We start from the raw sequence: 17,387 nt of genomic DNA on the forward strand, positions 1-17,387 counted from the left end.
GGTTAGTTGTTCTGCCCTGGCGCAATTGCGTTATTTGGGATTGGATCCGTACAGGACGTATTCCGCAGCATTGGAATTCTTCGGTTCTAAGGAAGTGACTGTTGTAGAGGATGGAAATTGTTTGGCTAGGGTTTCGCGGGCTACGAGTGCGTTTGTAGGTGAATGCTTTCGTCGGTTGATTTGCAGGTGCGGAATGACGCGAGCGGAAGCCGAGGTTCCAGATGTAGGCAAGGATGTTAAAGGCCCTTAGAAAGATAATATTAGCAGCCTAGTTTTGGTGAATCTAAACGAGCAACGCACTTCGGAAAAGGTATAGGGACGGTCGAGACATGTTTGATTCACTTGTAAACTCAGCTTTGGACAATTTCTAGTAACAAACATAAGAGAACAAAACTAAGATCTGAGTCCAATTCTTGTGAAGCTTTACAGAGAGAAGAAAGAGCTCGCATTGCGCCCCTTAGTATACAAGAAAGGCCCGGTGCCACCAAGTGGGTTTTGTCCGGCCAAGTGGGATTTCTCCGACTTGTGTCTGACCCGCTGTTAGATGACCCTACTTCTGCGTTGATCTCAAAAGATAATGTCTCTGATTCCTTAAGACTATTAGACAGGCGCTATTATTGCAAAGAAAGGTTCAAAAAAATTCTGTGACCGCGCACCTGTGAAGCAATAGGGCTTAGAAGATAGGACCCACTAGTTCCATCTCGTTGGCTGCCGACTTTGGGGAAAATCTAATTCTCCCGCAACATCCATATTATCGCCCACAATCATGTCCCCTAGCGCTTGCGACAGACAGTACAAATGCATAGAGTGTGGCCGAGGGTATTTGAGGTCCAGCCACCTTCAGCGTCATCAGGCCACCCGTAAGATCTCTCGCACTCAGAACGCATAAGCCCGAAATCTGTTAATTGCCACTTAGATTCACCGGCCCAACGGAAGACGTGTCCATTCTGCCATCGCCAATTCCTCAGAAGGTAGCGTGATAGCTTATTAACCAAAGTATTTAATTTCTCACGATGATGAAAAATATAGTGATGTCTTGCTACGCCATTCCCGAGCCTGCAGGCTCAGGGACACGCGAGCAGTGCCGCAGGGGCAAAGACGGGGCAGGAAACGGACATCTTGCGACCAATGTTCCCAGACTCACACTATGTGTGATGGGGATTGTCCATGCGAAGCTTGTCTTGCTGCATCTTTGAGTTGCTCTTACAATAGTCTGAGACAATCAAGCCCCGCGCCTGCTATGCCTATTCAGCATGATTCTACACAACCCGGGATGTCCGTTTGGCAAACTGGACAAGAGTCCACGAATCCACCCGACAAGATATCTATCCCCTTTATTCTAAACTATACTGACCAGTCGTCAAAATCTTCGTTTGATCTGCACTGCATGCTGGGAGGCGAGTCTTTGAGTTTCGCCGAAAATCCTTCCCCGGCAACCGCTGATCCCTTCCCGGAGCTTTGGTCATCATTATTCCACGCGTTTATAAACCCTTCTGCAATGGAGACTCAATGCCATGACTCTACCCAGTTCTATGGGCTGGACGACTCTGACGGGCTCTCTGAAACAACTGCGCGGCTTATATCACATCTCGAACGTTTCAATATAGGGAATCCCGAACATCAACAGGTTGACATTCCAGCAGCAAGATTCTTCTTTTGTGCTGCTCGGCTTGGTGAATACGTGCATAGCTTTTTCGATCATTCCTCACACACAAATTGCATTATTCATAGACCCTCGTTCAATATAAACACGACATCGACGCATCTTCTGCTTGTGATAAGTTTACTGGGAGCGGTTTGCAGATCACCTGAAGAAGCTATGGAAGCACGATCCTTCTCAGATTTAGTGCACCATTCTCTTTTCGAAAGTCCCGAGTTTCAGCACATTCTCTATAGCAAGAACCCGCCACTATCGAAGGACAATATCCAACTCGTCCAAGCGGTAATGCTCATGATGGTGCTACAAGCAGCGAGAGAGGAATTTGATATCAACAGACGCATTCGCACCCAATGCTTTCCAGCACTAGTGTCAGTTATACGTTCCTTGGGCTTGACCCAAATGATCAACGACGCAAAGAATTATGGACAGCCTGCTAGCCTCGATGACTACATACATCAAGAGACACTTGTACGGTGAGTTACAATTAATGTAAATCACCTTTTAGTTCCAAAAACCTAACTGCTTCTCAATAGAATTATGTCTTGGGCTTACCTCCTTGACGGCTACAGTGTCGTTTTTTATCGGTCGCCACCGCAGTTTAAAATAGTCGAAGCGAATTTCGGCCTCCCGCGAAACGATGCGCTTTTCGATGCGATAGACCCCTCTGATTGCGATGGTACCATACTGAATACCGATGCTTTTCATTCGCCAGTATCTCTTAAGCTCGTTGTTCAGCAATTAATGGGTGACGAGCCCATTCAACTGAACGAGATACGAAGGCACATTGACACATTATTTGCGCTTTCCCTCGTGCTTAATGGCATGTAGCCCAAAATATGGTTACATAGAGGGGTTTTTGCTAATTTTTCCTAGCTCTCCATTGCATCCTATTTGACATCCAAGCACTAGAAGGTTGTATAGATGCCACCAGCGCATTGATTCCCGTCGAAAGGGCATTAGACAGATGGAGGGAATTATACGATATGTTCCAGTCTGAGCTTCAGACATCAAAGCCATCGAAACCTGGATTCATGATCCACAGTCTCGAGTTTTGGTGGTTAGCAAAGCAGTTTGTTCGACGTCCTGATACGGCGTTGAATAATGAAAGATTTGCTGCGGATTCCATCAAAAGCTTCCATGCCATGGTGCAAGAGCTTAAGGGCCCCAATGAAAGCATCTGAGCCTCGGTATCTAATTTTAGCCACGGTTGTGTCGCTAACCACTGCCCATTACGCTATCATTTAGCTCCTGTCTTGTATCTTTCGGACTTCCTCGCAGCCTAAGTCCCGTCCAAGTCTGCTTGGCTCCTAATTATCGGGATTTCATTTACCATTAATTATTCGTTCTCGTGTCCCACTCCTTCATATTTTAAACCATGACCCGTGGAGGCGTCAGATCAATTATAGTTAATTACATTCATCGCGGCGCAATTCTATCGCCTAACGCTGTTCAACAAGTCATCTTCAACTACAGGGCCTCGATCCATTCCAACACAGCCTTTGGCTCCACACGCTTGAAGTAGTCCACATTCAGATACATATTCCTCACAATACCATCCTTATCCACCAGCAGAGTAGCTGGGATGGGGACTTTGAATGACTTGTCAGCGTTTCGTTGTTGTAAGTCATGACCCAGGGCCTCATAAACCGGTCTTAGGCTCTCCGGCTGCTTCCAAACAATTCCGAGCTTGCGAGCGTATTCGTTGTGCGAATCTGTCAAAACAGGGAACTTGAGGTCGTGCTTTTCGATCATAGACAAAGAGCTATTGGGAAGCTCCGGGGTGATTGCGACCAGGCTTGCGCCTTTCACTTTTAACTCGTCATAATATCGTTGCAGGCCGACTAGGGCAATGTTGCAGAATGGGCACCACTCGCCGCGATAAAAGGTAATGATCAAGGGACCTTGCGAGAGAAGCTCTGTGGAAGTTTGCTCTGCCCTATGTCGTCTTGCAGACGAAAGCTCGGAAGATGATCGCTGACTTTAATAGCTGTGCTTTGGCTGAAGGAGACTGCAAACTGTTTCTTCGCTTTATTCACTAGCTGTATAATCGAGTCGGGCGCAGTCTGTTTGATGGCTTGTTGAAGGGATTCGAGCTGTGGAGTAATGGATGCCATATTGATTTCTTGGCGGGCTCACTGTGTAACTCTCAGATTTATCCCAATGCCTTTCGAGTCCGATGCCTCATTTATATGCGATGTGTACAACGAAGGATCACCGGTACAGACTTTGATTGGCGGTGATTTCATCTTATCCGCGCCCTTTCGGATGCATCTCAAACCGAATGGCCGAACAAGTGGCTGTTCGGTCCTTTAGTTTGGGCCCACGAATGGATCGCACTCGCAAGGTTTTCCAAATTAGTTATGGTTCGTTCCTCTTCTCAGGCCGTCAGACAGATGCCATCTTGAAAAGGCGGTCGATGGTCGATCCGTTCGCAACATCCCGGATTGCGCGATTTAATCCACATGTCGCTGACAACTTCATTCTGGAAAGCATTATCAATATGGCAACCATAGCTAGTAAGTTACTCGCTTGCGCGATCGCAATGATGCCTCAATATGTTGCTCATCTGACCAAAACTTCAAGACACAAATCACCCCTTCTCAGCTCTCCGCCTTGGCATCGTGCTGTTCCCCGGCTTCCAGGCGCTCGATGCCTTCGGTCCTCTAGATTGCATCAACGTGCTCTCATGGACGCACGATGTGAGCCTCGCCGTGATTGCCCCGAGTCTAGACCCTGTTTCAACTTAATCGCCCATGTCTCCAAACGCTCTCGGTCAAAACATCGTGCCCACTCACACGTTCGATACGGCCCCGTCCCTCGACGTTCTCCTCGTACCAGGTGGCATAGGCACTCGCGGCTCTAGCGCTCCAGTTCTAGGGGCTATCGAGTTCATCAAGAGGGTATATCCGTCGCTGAAGTACCTGATAACCGTATGCACCGGGTCAGGACTCGCTGCACGGTCTGGAGTGCTGGATGGACGGAAGGCCACTACGAATAAAATGGCCTGGGAAGAGATAACACGGTTAGGACCAAATGTTCATTGGGTGTCCCAGGCGAGGTGGGTGGCCGATGGGAATATCTGGACTTCGTCTGGAGTCAGTGCAGGTATCGATGTCACTCTTGCTTGGATCGAGAAGGTCTATGGAGAGGATGTCGCTCGTAAGATTGCGGACGGGATGGAGTACACTCGGCATACGGATGCTAGCCATGATCCATTTGCTGATTTGTATGGGCTGTAATGCTCTATGCGGTCGGTGCAGGTCCTGTAAGGCTCCCTGTTCTAATTAGATTAATTAAATGAGGCGCAAAGTATGTACTATCGTTGTGCTCTGATCGACATCGGCATATCCGGGACTGGGTGTCGGAGGGTAATGTTGATAGCCCAACACGGTGGTTTATTAGGTAATTAACTCTACATTTTACTGCCAATTGCTGGTCCCTACTGGTCTGGCCTCAGTGATATCTGACAAATTAGGTTTTCCACTTTTGTCTAGAATCTGCCATTGCTCACTAATAGGCACAGAGACATAAGTAGCTGGACTGTGCCTAGGAACTTCTGAAAATATGACACAAATCAAGTACTTCAAACATTCGCTAGAACGGTGCGCCTCTTACACTTTGATAGTCTTCTCGAGATGATCTTTGGACCAAACCTAATCAGGCCCAGCCCACAATAGACGCAAATAAGCTTTCCGGGGGCGAATTAAAGAAGACCAACCCCCAGATTCTGCCATCTCCCACGCAAGAGATATCTGGAATACAGGAACGACTCAGATCGCCGTTTAATGGGACTTTGTAACAAATTCGACAAGAAGTGAGGATTTTGTTCTACGCGGAACAAGGCGGAAGCATTTTCATTCCTAATTATAGCAAAGTAGACGGGTAAGCAAGCTTCATCCTGATAATAAGCGATGAAATCCGAATGGACTATTGGGAAAGTGATCTACCACTGGGAATATCATCACTGTTCTAATTTGAAGACAATGACGTACGATCGACCGGGGAAATGGCCAGGATTGCATAGGCAATCTCATTCCTATTAATAGGCAGTGCCAATTGCTTGGCAGTCATGACCTGCTGCATTTAAGGCGAGACAAGCCAATAGGGCAGGCCAGGCAGGGGTCTTAGTGTTACCCATCCGTATGATGATATCGCCTGCATAAAAACGATGGGATTCGTTTAAATCGTATAACTGTTGTGCCAAGCTAGGAATCCTTTATTCCTTTCTGACAAGACTGATCCGTGCGACGGAAGTGGAGCTCTGGCGGTAAGGATAATCCACCAACTAATCCATAAGCACTTTATTTCTCTTTCCATTTTCCCTTTCTTTCTTTCTAAATATTGCCTTTCGGTCTACAGAATGGATCCAAATCAAGTCATGGAGATAGTGAGGTGGCTCGAACAGAGTTTGCAAAAATTAAGGCCAAGAAGATGGAACCACTCGATCAACTGACACCCGGGCAGAGGCACAAAAAGACAGAGGGGTTGGGTATCCACACATGACTTCAGCTTTACTGAGTCGAGGGCGGCGTTAATGTCGATCACCGATTTGGTCCACGAATCCCACGGAGGCACCAACATAACTCAGTTGCAGCATGGCTTGGCGCCCGATCTGTCTCCTTGTCAACGTCAACAGGGAATGGAAATTACGGCTGCACCTGTTCGATTTCTGTACAACGCTAAGATCGACCGCTCTTCCGTGGTTCGCTGCTTGCCGAGGTCAAAGAGCGCCGCAAAGAGCCACCACATGATCTGTGTTTGTTGAAAAGGCTGCCCCTTTTCCCCTGGTCGTTTTATTTTCTTCTTGCTCTCCTCGCATGAGATTTTCACTGCTGGTGAGCTAAACTTTTGGATCGACACATTATGACATACCTTACTCAGCCAGTCATGGCTACGATGCTGCCGGTGGAAATTATTCAGTCCATTCTTCTTTATATGGATATCGAAACGTACCTCGCCGCGCGTTTGACGTGTAAATCCTGGAGATACGCGGCGTCCACTTCGCTCATGACATACAAAACCGTGCAGGATATCCCAGTCGCTCTACCGCCAACCATTCGAGAACTGAGTGACAACGAATGGGGTGTCTATCTCGACCAGATCGGGCGGATCAATCTGTTGGGGTTCCGGAATCACGTGGAGAGAACAGTGACTTGTCGAAGCCGGACAGATACCTGGACGGCGCCTGCAACAACGAGACTGGGAAATCCTGGTCGGGGAGCCGTTAGATCGAAGAGATCACCGGGGGCTGTGGACGAGAATGAAATCAAGCAACGACTACTCCAATTTCCACTGGCTTCGTCACTCTATCCGCTCTGGACGTCAGTCTGTCGCGCCTTGTCCGATGGATGCACTGATAAGTGGATGGTGAAACACCAGCAGAACATGCAGCCGCATCTTGCTCTATCTTCGGATAGCCGCATTCTGGCTATAGGATTCGGGAAAAGGATCCAGGTGTTTAGCGCTTTGGATGACAAACGTGCAGAAGATACATCCCCAGTTGAATACCTGATCAAGGACGATACACACGGAATCATTGAATCGCTGGAATTCGAAGAAAACGATAAGCTGCTCCGACTCGTTATTGGCAAACAACCGAGTCGAGTCCGTTATCTAGGTCTACCGTCACATGCTTCGGAGAAACCTGATCTGAACTACTGGCGCAGATGTATCGATCGTATTTACCTAGATTCGATCGAGCTAGCAAGGCATCTCAGCCGATCAAGCACGACAAGATTAGTACTGGCGGGCTTACGACTTCTTCCATCTTCTGAGGAGACTGGCAATACAGCAGGGTCAGGAAGCGAGCAACACCGGCATTTCACCGCATGCCTTCAAACCGGTCATATAGATTCCTACTGTATGGGGTCTGTATCATTCTTCCATACCACACAAGCCAGCGGCATGCTCTCTGCAAATATCAGCCGCCTTCTCCCATCAAAGCAGTTCCAGCCATATACCGCGAAATCCCGTACCTCCTCCAAAGCTGAACAGTCGACTGTCCCAACCCACAGTCTTCCACGCGCCACAGTCGACCCAGAATACACATACGGCTACGGCGACGATTCTCATCGAAACGTCTACCAACTTACAAATATCCCGCGCTGGGACCACATCAACCTCCCCTCAGCCACCTGTGATACCCCGCAACTAGTCATTTCAGATGACAGCCGCATGCTGATAGTCTACGAACCGTGCGCCTCACAAAAGGGCCAAGGCGGCTCGGTATACGTCTATAACATCGAACCATGCACACCCATTTACCATCCGTTTCCCCGCACAAAACCCCATAGTCAAGTCGATTGGTCGATTTTCGGACAAGACTTTGGCGGACTAGGCCTGTGCTTTGTCTTTAGTGCGGCCTTTGACATGATCAAGTCCAAGATGACTGAGGTCATTCCTTCGTGGCCATTTCTTTTGGACCGGGTTGATGTGGATATCATGAGTCTGAAAGTTGCATGTGACACCACACTGGATGGCACATACACTATCACAGCCAAATCTGCGGAGGGTGATGTGGAGTGGAAGGTGAATCGCAACTAGATTTTATGGAACGACTAACGAATACAATAACCAGATACGGTGTTGATGGGGTCTGCATGATTTCGATTAGCAAAGATTGCGTGTATATATAGCGATGAAGTAAAGTACAGTATAGCATATCCATTTCTATAACTTTTTCTCAATCTTCGGCCAGCCCGTCATGCGTCACTATCACCGCGATCGGACATCCGGCGGAAGGCCCGGGTACACTTCCCCTCACTTAATAATACGAACAGGGATGTCTTGCATTTTTGGGCTGACTAGGCATCTCAATCAATCACTTGACTTTGAACCTCTCCATCTAAGCCCTATCAGATATCTCCACAGTCAATGTATGTTAGTTTCTTGCCGCGCAAAGTGTTCCGGCTCAACAGCGGGTTTTCCCGAAAATGTCAGGTTTCTCGGAAATGATCGGATATCCAGCCGCTAGACCCGATTTGGCACATATTGCCTTAGGCATAAATTGTCTTGCTTCCACATACACACCAAATAAATTGAGTACTTTTCAATATGGGTAAGATCCAAAAGAAGTGGAACAGAAGGAATCTGACATTCTTCATTTCCATCTATCTTCTTTCCATATTCCCATGTTCAACGACTCCTATGGGACGCCAGTAGTCTGTACCTACAGTACATCAGACGAGAACTCTCTCTTGTTTATCCAAATCCAACCTATCTATATACCCGATATGGAATCATGTCTTGTTACAACAGCACTTTTCGTTCAGTGGCGTGTGGAACGGTCTAGATGAGTATTCTTCATACCCAAAAGGGATTCTTGTCACGATCCCTTGTGATCAGCGGCTGGGCTTCCACTGATCAGATCGCGGAATGAACCGGGTGGGTACGATGCTCTGAAGGCTTCGGAGTATGATTCCAAGGACTGCCAACCGCGCATCACATTGTAGACCAAGGCTCCCAAGTCCGGTCTGGTGGTCATCGACCCCTTTTCTTACCGACGATAACGAGCGGCGTATATGTTTATCTTAGTTTTTTGGGATATTTTCCTAGAACGAGCAAGGGCGAACAAGGGAGGAAGAATGGTCTTCGAGAACTTCCAAGGTACAGGATATGAGTGAGGTCGCACGATAGCATAGATAAAACTCCTTATCTCACTAGCCATAAGAAAAGTTTCGATTGATTTTTATCTCCCATTTTTGCGCCTGTGTCATAACCGATTGTCCATAGAAATCCTGTTTCCCCCTTACTGACGCAAGGCAGTTTCTGCCTTGCAATAACCATTTTCGATGCAGGGCTCAGATTCTACGTTATCCAGAAACACTAAATCATGCATAGAATTATGATCCATGCTAGGGTATTCGGACGTGTGCTGTACCTTACAGTGTGCGCGATCCTAAATAAGCTCCAACACTATTGACGCGGGATATCGTAGTCTATAAGGGATAAACTGTTGATTGATAGTAACTAGCTTATAAATTCCCGACATGGCGCACCACTCAGTTCATCTTTATCTGCAATCATCGGAGCGTTCTGTCAACTCATCTCATCATGCACTTCTTTAAATTCTTGCTAATAATAACTTCTCTCTTCTGTTCAACCATTGCGCATCGGGGACCCCATCCCAGGGCAAGCAAAGCCGATCTCATCCGCCGAGGAAAGCTAGCTCACCGTTGCTCCAGTCACGTTGCGCGCTTCAACGAAAAGCGATGGGAACAGAATCTCACCAAGCGCTCGGATTCCGCCGCCACATACCAAATTACGACCGAGGCTCCCTACTACGATGCCATCCACAATGACACTTGTGTTCTCTCTGCGGATGTCACTTCCGGTCCGTATATCTGGCCACGCTCACAGACCTTACGTCAGGACATGAGTGAGGGCCAGCCAGGTATTCCATTGTGGCTAGACATTGGGGTCATGGATATGGCGACTTGTGCGCCTCTCGAAGGCGTACTAGTGGATCTTTGGCACTGCAATGCGACCGGCAGTTACTCGAGTTTTACTGGTATACCGGCGGACATAACCTATGGTCAATATGTGAAGCAGGAGAACTTGACCAATGTGAAGTTCGGCGTCACCGATTTGCATACTGATAACACTACCTTTTGTCGTGGAATGTGGCCAACCAATGGCAATGGCATTACGGAACTGAAAACGATTTTCCCTGGTTTGTTGGAAGATATCTCATTTGCCGTGTTCGTAACTAATGCACTCACGTTTGCCACTAGGGTTCTACGCTGGAAGGGCGATTCATGTTCATGTCCAAATCCACACCGATTGGTCTATCCGCGAAAACGGCACCATGGCCCACGGAAATACCGTGAGTACGGGGCAGCTGTACTTCGAAGAGAACCTAGTAGAGAGGATCATGGCCGAGGAGCCTTATGTACTCCACACAGGAGTACATCGTGTCACCAATGGCGAAGACCACGGGATTTCGAGGAGCTTCGAAGGAGGTTTCAGCCCAATGATCTCCGTGGTTCCAGTTGATGGCAAGGATGTCACCAAAGGAATGGTCGGATACATCACTCTCGGGGTTGATACGGAGGCAGTCCAATCGAAGACTTGATAGGTCATAATGGCTATTGCGAGTATGGCGTGCCATAACGGATCAACCTCCGAGTGAAGCGCGATATGTTATTTCTGGGTCACAAATTAATTATGGCTCGATCTTTCAAGCAGAATTCTGAATTACGCTGTTGAATCTTTTTTGCTACCTTATTTTAAACCTCAAAGCCGCCAGAGCTCTTTATTATTTCTATTCACGATGAACTCACCATAAGCCTTCTCCAAAAACTAATCATATCAACAAAACGTAGAACATCATGAGAGATGAGAAAAGTCATCATAAAACAACCGTAAGTTGATGATCTTACTTATCATCCACCAGGATATTTCGATGTTCGTCCTTAAAGCTCACCATTTTACTTCGGTTAACTAGGACTACCTACCCTGTTGGCAAATCCCGAACAAGGTGGCCTCAGCTTCCTCTTATTATTCGGGCTAAATGGCTCTTATTGTAGCTTCGAAATGGCATTCCGGCTTTATGGTTACTGTCTTTTATGCAGGCATAAATCCAAGAAATCTGGGCTTGAAATAAGTTAACGAAAATCCATATCAATGCTGACAGTTGCTAATTGGTTAGTAGTTCGTTAACGGACTCACGCTTGCGCGAACCTAGTCCAGTGTTCGTTTCTGTTGATGCCAATTTTCAAGATAATGTGTTCACCTAGGGTAGGGGAAATGAACCTCTTGCTAGCATTGTTTGTTAGGAAAGGCCCAGTCAGCTATAGGCTGTGCTTTGAGGGTGATGAATGACGCTGACCCATCAGCAGATTTTCTTCCGATTAAGGATATTTATCTCAGGGGTTGAATATCAATACGGTCTACACAGATAGCAACACTCTCGCCGGGGCTTCCGGGATGGCGAAAGTTTCGCGATATTCAAGCCCATACTAGTCATTTGGCGACTCGTTTCGCAACCAAAACTTATACACTTTCATTTAAAGCTCTTTCCTGATCAAGATAATGAACCCCAAGTCGAGACCTCAGCTTACAAGAAGCCAAGAAAAGGGGCCGACACTTTCAGTCTAACCTGCATTAGCGCCCTAAAACGGCCCCCAAGCAATAATTACACCACACCCTAAACCTATCATCACCCCGGCACTATCGCCAAAGACTTCCACTCAATTGATCCAGCGATATAATGTCTTTGGCCCCCATTCATGGCACGCTTTTTCCGAACTCGAGCCGGATATATACGCCACCCCTTCCCCTAGGATGTTCCGCTGACGATCACCCGTCCGTCATCCCCCTCTTGCTTGCACTTCCACTGGCAGAATGCGCGGTACATTATTATCTCTGCTGTTACAGACAGCACTTCTGTCGACAACAGGGGCTACAAAATGCTATTTCAGCGATGGCAGTGAAACAAATGGGGAGATGGAGCCATGCTTCCCGTCCAAGTCTGCCAGCTCCTGCTGCTCCACAAATAAAAAGGGCAACTTGGCGAACGACGTATGTCTTCACAACGGGCTCTGCATTGCCCAGGTCGCCCAGTACTCGGGGATGATCTTTCAGAACGCATGCACGGATAAATCATGGGAGAGCCCTGATTGTCCGAATGTATGTGGGTCATGTACGTACACAGACCGATCGCTTTCTCTTTTCTGGCCGGCGTTTTTCCTTTTCTTCAACCTAACATTATTCAGCTTTCGCCCAGAATACAGGAACTTACGTCCTCCCCTGTCCGCAAAAAGGAGTCGGATATTGGTGCTGCAGCGCAAACGGGACAGAATGCTGCGACAACGCGTTTCGAATGAACATGGGGTCTTTGGTGATTAGCGCAGATTCGTCTTCAACATCGTCCGCGACGGAAATCGAGACAGGAACAGCCGAAGCGACGGCCACGACGACGACAACGACAACTGCATCGGTCACCGTGACTGCCACCTCGAAACCAACATCTTGTGCAAGCGGAGGAACGGAATGTCCGAAGTCGAACACCACTGCTGTTGGTGCGGGTTTGGGTATCTCACTTGGTGCTTGTTTAGTTGGGACAATTGCCGCTCTGTTCTTTCAGAGACGGTCGCATCAAAGGAAGATACGGGAGTTTAATGCGTTGCATGCGAGCCAGATGGGGCAACTCGCTCATGGTGGGATGCAGCCACATCCAACTGCTCGGGCCTTCGCGGAATTACCGATGGGTCATGATAAGATATATGAGATTGGGGATGGGCGACGAGAATAATGGATGCTTTCATGGCGTGGCTGTTTCTGGGATGTGCAATGATTTAGCGGGATTATATTTGAATACAATGAACTTCTATGCCATCGGTCGATATATCATACAAGGTAGGAGGGAAAGTGATAGGTTCTATCCAACCACCGGGTGATGAACTTTTCCTCGTAGGGTTAGCAGCTCTCATACTTCCTGGAGATTTCATCTTCATATCCGTAAAACTCATCGAAAAATTCCTTTCTTTCTTTCTCATCGCATGTCTCCTGAGCCTTCTGGTCAAGCCTTTCAGCGAACCTATTTGCGATTGCACAGATAAATACCCATGCAAGAAGACCCTGCAACACATACGTCGGGCCAGCGTCCTGCACGATCCGCAACCTTGACGGATTCCACATAGTGGCATCTAACTCCGGGCGCTTTCCTTCCGGTAGGATCCTTCTGAAATGATAATTCGTGTGTTGCGCTAGACGAATTCCGAGCCTCGTCTGCACTGCCTCCAGCAAGTTATGCACATTCTCTTCGCCGACGTAATCCACTGGCGGAGTTTCAGAGACTATCAACCGGAATAGCTCATCGGCATAATATTCTGGGCTGACACGGTGTGCAGGCTTCATTATTCTAATCATGTTCTCTTTATATCCCTCGGAATTATCCTCTGGATGGTCCAGGAAAAACGCCGTATGCAATGCCGTATTCTCGTGGACAATGGGTGGGCTGGAGCGATCGATTTCCAACGATGAAGTATGGAACGTGGCCTCTGCTTGAACAATCTCGGAAGAAGGGTTGCAAAGCAGAACAGTCGCTTTTGATTTGGATGCGTCTTCAGCGTCATTATATCCGGTCAAAACAAGCCCTCTCCCACGTTCTGGATGCATCGTGTTGCACATGTCATCATCGATCATTTGCGCAAGTCCAAAATAGCCGTATGGGACTTCCAGGGAGAACGGTGATGAGGTGCAGCTAGATGGATCTGTGATATTGAGATAACCTGCGTCATTGTTGGACAGATGCGAGAATTCGACGTTGTCGGGGCTTAATGCTAAGCAATTCGATTTTGCTCTGGATGCGGGTAATGTCACGGTGATGAGCGGATTGTCTTCCGTGTTGATGTCTCTTGGGAGAGTGAATGACGGGAAAGTCATATCTCCATGTGTCCATAGTACATTCGATGATTTGAGGTTCCCTGGCGCCGCATCTAGGCCAATGTCTGAGAGATTGGCTCCTGAAAAATCAAATGTATCTGTTTGGTTGACTGATATCGTTGAACCGCTGTCAGTATTTTGAGTGATGAACAGCCCACTCGCCACGACCAAGATCAAATTTGCTGTGATAGTAGATATGATAGCTGCAGCAGTTGAGATATAGTTGCTATCAAGGAGCGAATTCGATGAATTCTTTCGATGCACGTTTAAAGCCCAAAGGTCGTAACAAGTGGAACCTCCCAAGGCAAGGAGTGGCGGAGTGAACCGCCAGACAATGGCTGTATAACCATCATCAGCATTAACATCCTTGAAGCCATTGTGGTGCCGAGAGCACTGATAGGAATACTCCAATAAGGCAATTAACAAAACAGAAGTGGCAAACAACATCAGCAGAGGCCAAAGACTGGACTTAGGAACTTCCCATGTAGGCTCTCCTTTGGTGAGATGCACTTTCGACAGTTGAGAAGCATCAGACCTCTCACAATCGTGGGGGCTTGGCTTCTCAATAGGAGCATCGTTCGAGTGATATCCTGCGGGGTTCGGACATGAGTGGTCCGATATTATACCAAAAGTTGAGTAACCCTCAACGTCGCCGGATTGAAGCCACGCTATCATCTTCACCAACAGCCCGATTGTGAGCCCCATGATTATAGTTGCAATGCCCCTTACTACCAGAAGACCTTCCAGATTTGTTGTCACCAGTCCAGTCGAGATGATGACGAGTAGCTTGACAAGAACAGTACAGCCCACTGCCAGTAGAACGCGACGGTGGCGGGCCTGCCGCAAAGACCCAAATATGGAGGAGTCACCATCGAGTCCAGGCCTCAAGCATCTTATTTCAGATTCGACATGACCCCAGAAGCATGCCACAAGAAAAAGTACTAACAGTTGCATCAGTCTCCCACGCCATCGATTGGAAACTTATGAACTCACCAGTGGCAGGCCCATAGACCAACACAAACCGCAGACATCCGCCTTCCACCGGCAACCCGCCGTTCACTTTCGGCCATGTATAGAATAGTGCAATCGAACCCGCAATCACTGCGAGGACAATTCGAAAACGGTCAAGGAGTGATTTAATCGACAAGCCTGACCTCGCACCCCACTTGCCGTCAGGGGATCTAAGATCTTGCATGGTGGCGCTCGTGTCCAGTTGAGGATACCGCTCGACAGATAGCTTCAACTCGATATCATCGGATATTGACATGCTACTTGTAAGCAACAAAATTCAAGAATTCAGCAGCCCCGGAACTCAAGTACTTATATTGCAATAGGCTGAAGCGAGGCAGATTAATTTTCTTTCGTTTCTTGGCATTGGGGGCAGGGGCCAAAAAATTGGCCCACTATTCTGGCAATTCGCGCGACTTTTGTTCCTTTTTGATTGTCCTTCATCGGCAGTGTCCCTCTTCAGGTTCTGAGAAATTAGCAAGCCTTAAATTTGGAGACTTAGGCGTGTGCATGCGAATTAGATGGAAGAGTGCCAGGTAAACTTCCCATTGCCGGGGTCATTGTTCACCCGTCTAGGTGAAAACCAAAGATCGCGAATGATGAGTGACATAGGTGACATTTGCAGTAGTCCAAGGGTCATGAAAGCCGATCTTGCTATTCTAATTTCGGAAATCTTGTTTACTGTTTAGGGGTCCAGCATAAGCACATAATGTTAGCAGATCGTGCCGACTATGGAATATTTTCCACATAAGAGGTTTGACCAAAGTCAATGCCTTGGAACAGTCTAATAGGTGGCATTCACAAATTGATGCGGTCTAAGTAATAATCGCAGTACAGGTAATGAGCCTCAATCCAACTTTGGCAGCTTGGCCCCGACATATCAGTCTCCTCAAACGTCCTGGCCAACCAGCAACTATACCTACCTGAATCAATAGCAGACGCAGGCTATATTCATGAAGGTTGGTTTGACAGGCGAAATATCACAATGACCCCTTATACTATCTTACAACTCATATTTCGTTCTAGTATGAGTCAAACCTCAAATATTACTAAGCTTGCAAGACTACGGAGTACAAGGTTTCCTGTTTTCATCATCTTAAAGATTGATCATTTAGCATCAATATGTACAGCTCTTACTCAAACCGTCTCAAAAAACCCCAGGAGCAAAGTCAATAACTTGAGCCTTCTCAAGAACTTCGCCTACACTCTTAACGAAAGCCAGATGGGCAGGATCTTTATGAACATAGTAATCCCGATCCTCGGCACTGGCGAACTCGGCCACAAAAGCATGTGTAATGCCATGCTTGTACAGGTCAGTATTCATGAGGCGATCTATAGTACATCCGCTACCAACGCACCTGTATGCCCTCCGGTGAATTGTCCAGACCGCCCGATAAGGATCTGATGTACGGTTTTTGCGACGTGGGATGAATGCAGTTGTCTTTTAAGCTAACCATACGGTTGATTGTCTAGTAGAGTCATCGTTAGCTGCGAACAGTGCTATAGAGTATAGTGTGCATTTGGAGTGTGCAATGTTGGCCATACATCGTTGATGACGTCATTGCTAACGTCCGATTTGAATTGGAAAAGAACAATGTGTGTAATGGACATTTTGAGTATCTTGTTGAGTCTGGATAGAGTCTCTGAATATCTGATCTCCGAAGAGGAAACCAGGTTAAATATGCATACAGACGGAGTGATTAGAAGAGCCGACAACAAATGGCCGGAGACATTGCTCGGAGATCGCAGCGAATCTTGACAAACTGATCAAACATGCATTTGTCAGGCGGGGCGAATGCCGAGTCAGGTGACCTGGGACGGCGCGGAAACGGTCCCGTCCATCCGATTCCGCCGGCAATCCTTGGCCTCTAGTCAAGCTTTCACGCTGATCTCAGATCAACCTACCTACGGTGTACTTACTGCATGAGCTCCAAAGATATCTGTTCAACTTCATCTCCTAAAGATGACAAGTCTGAGCAATTCAATCGACTTTTTACTTTTGTAGCCCCTGTCCGCGACGTTGCCGTTCATTGAATCCGTCGCTTGAAACCATGTTGTCACGAAAAGCAGCACATCGTGACGCGACATGTTGCCTTCATTGATCGCGGGTGCGAAGGTCGATCTGTCGGCGCCTCCATGAAGCTAGATAAGGCCAGTTGAATAGAGGCGCAAGTAAAGCAAGGGGTCCAATCAAGGGAGGGTGAAATTCCAGTTGCATATCTTTGGGGGGGGGGGGTTGTTTTGATTGTAGCGCTCGCCTTTCAGGGAGACGTTTAGCTGAAATCAATCGGCCGGACTTGTTTTCAAATAGATGAGACACGCGGTCGCTTGC

At 47.6% G+C, this 17,387-nt stretch overlaps 6 protein-coding genes across 6 annotated transcripts; 4 read left to right on the plus strand and 2 right to left on the minus strand.

Annotated features, from left to right (window-relative positions):
• Positions 1–3,127: 3,127 nt before the first annotated feature.
• Positions 3,128–3,774, minus strand: LDX57_004265 (peroxiredoxin-like family protein; the record flags this gene model as incomplete). Its single annotated transcript, XM_046085925.1, has 2 exons — positions 3,128–3,596; positions 3,677–3,774. The coding sequence occupies 2 exons, from the start codon at positions 3,772–3,774 to the stop codon at positions 3,128–3,130; spliced, it is 567 nt and encodes a 188-aa protein (XP_045941888.1).
• Positions 3,775–4,413: 639 nt separating this feature from the next.
• Positions 4,414–4,899, plus strand: LDX57_004266 (DJ-1/PfpI family protein; the record flags this gene model as incomplete). The annotated part of the gene is made up of 1 exon (XM_046085926.1): positions 4,414–4,899. The coding sequence occupies one exon, from the start codon at positions 4,414–4,416 to the stop codon at positions 4,897–4,899; it is 486 nt and encodes a 161-aa protein (XP_045941889.1).
• Positions 4,900–5,815: 916 nt separating this feature from the next.
• Positions 5,816–9,155, plus strand: LDX57_004267 (F-box protein). The gene has a single exon (XM_046085927.1). The coding sequence runs from the start codon at positions 6,524–6,526 to the stop codon at positions 8,201–8,203; it is 1,680 nt and encodes a 559-aa protein (XP_045941890.1). The 5' UTR covers positions 5,816–6,523; the 3' UTR covers positions 8,204–9,155.
• Positions 9,156–9,712: 557 nt separating this feature from the next.
• Positions 9,713–10,733, plus strand: LDX57_004268 (intradiol ring-cleavage dioxygenase; the record flags this gene model as incomplete). Its single annotated transcript, XM_046085928.1, has 2 exons — positions 9,713–10,331; positions 10,393–10,733. 2 exons carry the CDS (start codon positions 9,713–9,715, stop codon positions 10,731–10,733), a joined length of 960 nt encoding a protein of 319 aa, XP_045941891.1.
• Positions 10,734–12,482: 1,749 nt separating this feature from the next.
• Positions 12,483–12,914, plus strand: LDX57_004269 (uncharacterized protein; the record flags this gene model as incomplete). The annotated part of the gene is made up of 1 exon (XM_046085929.1): positions 12,483–12,914. One exon carries the CDS (start codon positions 12,483–12,485, stop codon positions 12,912–12,914), a length of 432 nt encoding a protein of 143 aa, XP_045941892.1.
• A 3,286-nt stretch (positions 12,915–16,200) lies between these two features.
• Positions 16,201–16,734, minus strand: LDX57_004270 (Dabb family protein). The gene is made up of 2 exons (XM_046085930.1): positions 16,414–16,734; positions 16,201–16,358 (listed from the first exon to the last, which is right to left on the minus strand). Exons 1-2 carry the CDS (start codon positions 16,510–16,512, stop codon positions 16,203–16,205), a joined length of 255 nt encoding a protein of 84 aa, XP_045941893.1. The 5' UTR covers positions 16,513–16,734; the 3' UTR covers positions 16,201–16,202.
• Between the last annotated feature and the right edge of the window lie 653 nt (positions 16,735–17,387).

The sequence above is a fragment of the Aspergillus melleus genome (genome assembly GCF_016097325.1).
Source record: "Aspergillus melleus strain CBS 546.65 chromosome Unknown contig2, whole genome shotgun sequence".
Lineage (NCBI taxonomy): Eukaryota > Fungi > Ascomycota > Eurotiomycetes > Eurotiales > Aspergillaceae > Aspergillus > Aspergillus melleus.

Excerpts from the sequence above, each read along its gene's own strand:
- LDX57_004267 (XM_046085927.1), top strand. The coding sequence starts at position 6,524 with ATGACATACCTTACTCAGCCAGTCATGGCTACGATGCTGCCGGTGGAA.
- LDX57_004270 (XM_046085930.1), bottom strand. The coding sequence starts at position 16,512 with ATGGTTAGCTTAAAAGACAACTGCATTCATCCCACGTCGCAAAAACCG. Across the intron at positions 16,359-16,413 it reads ATTCACCGGAGGGCATACAG|CATGGCATTACACATGCTTT; the intron begins GTGCGTTGGTAG and ends GACCTGTACAAG.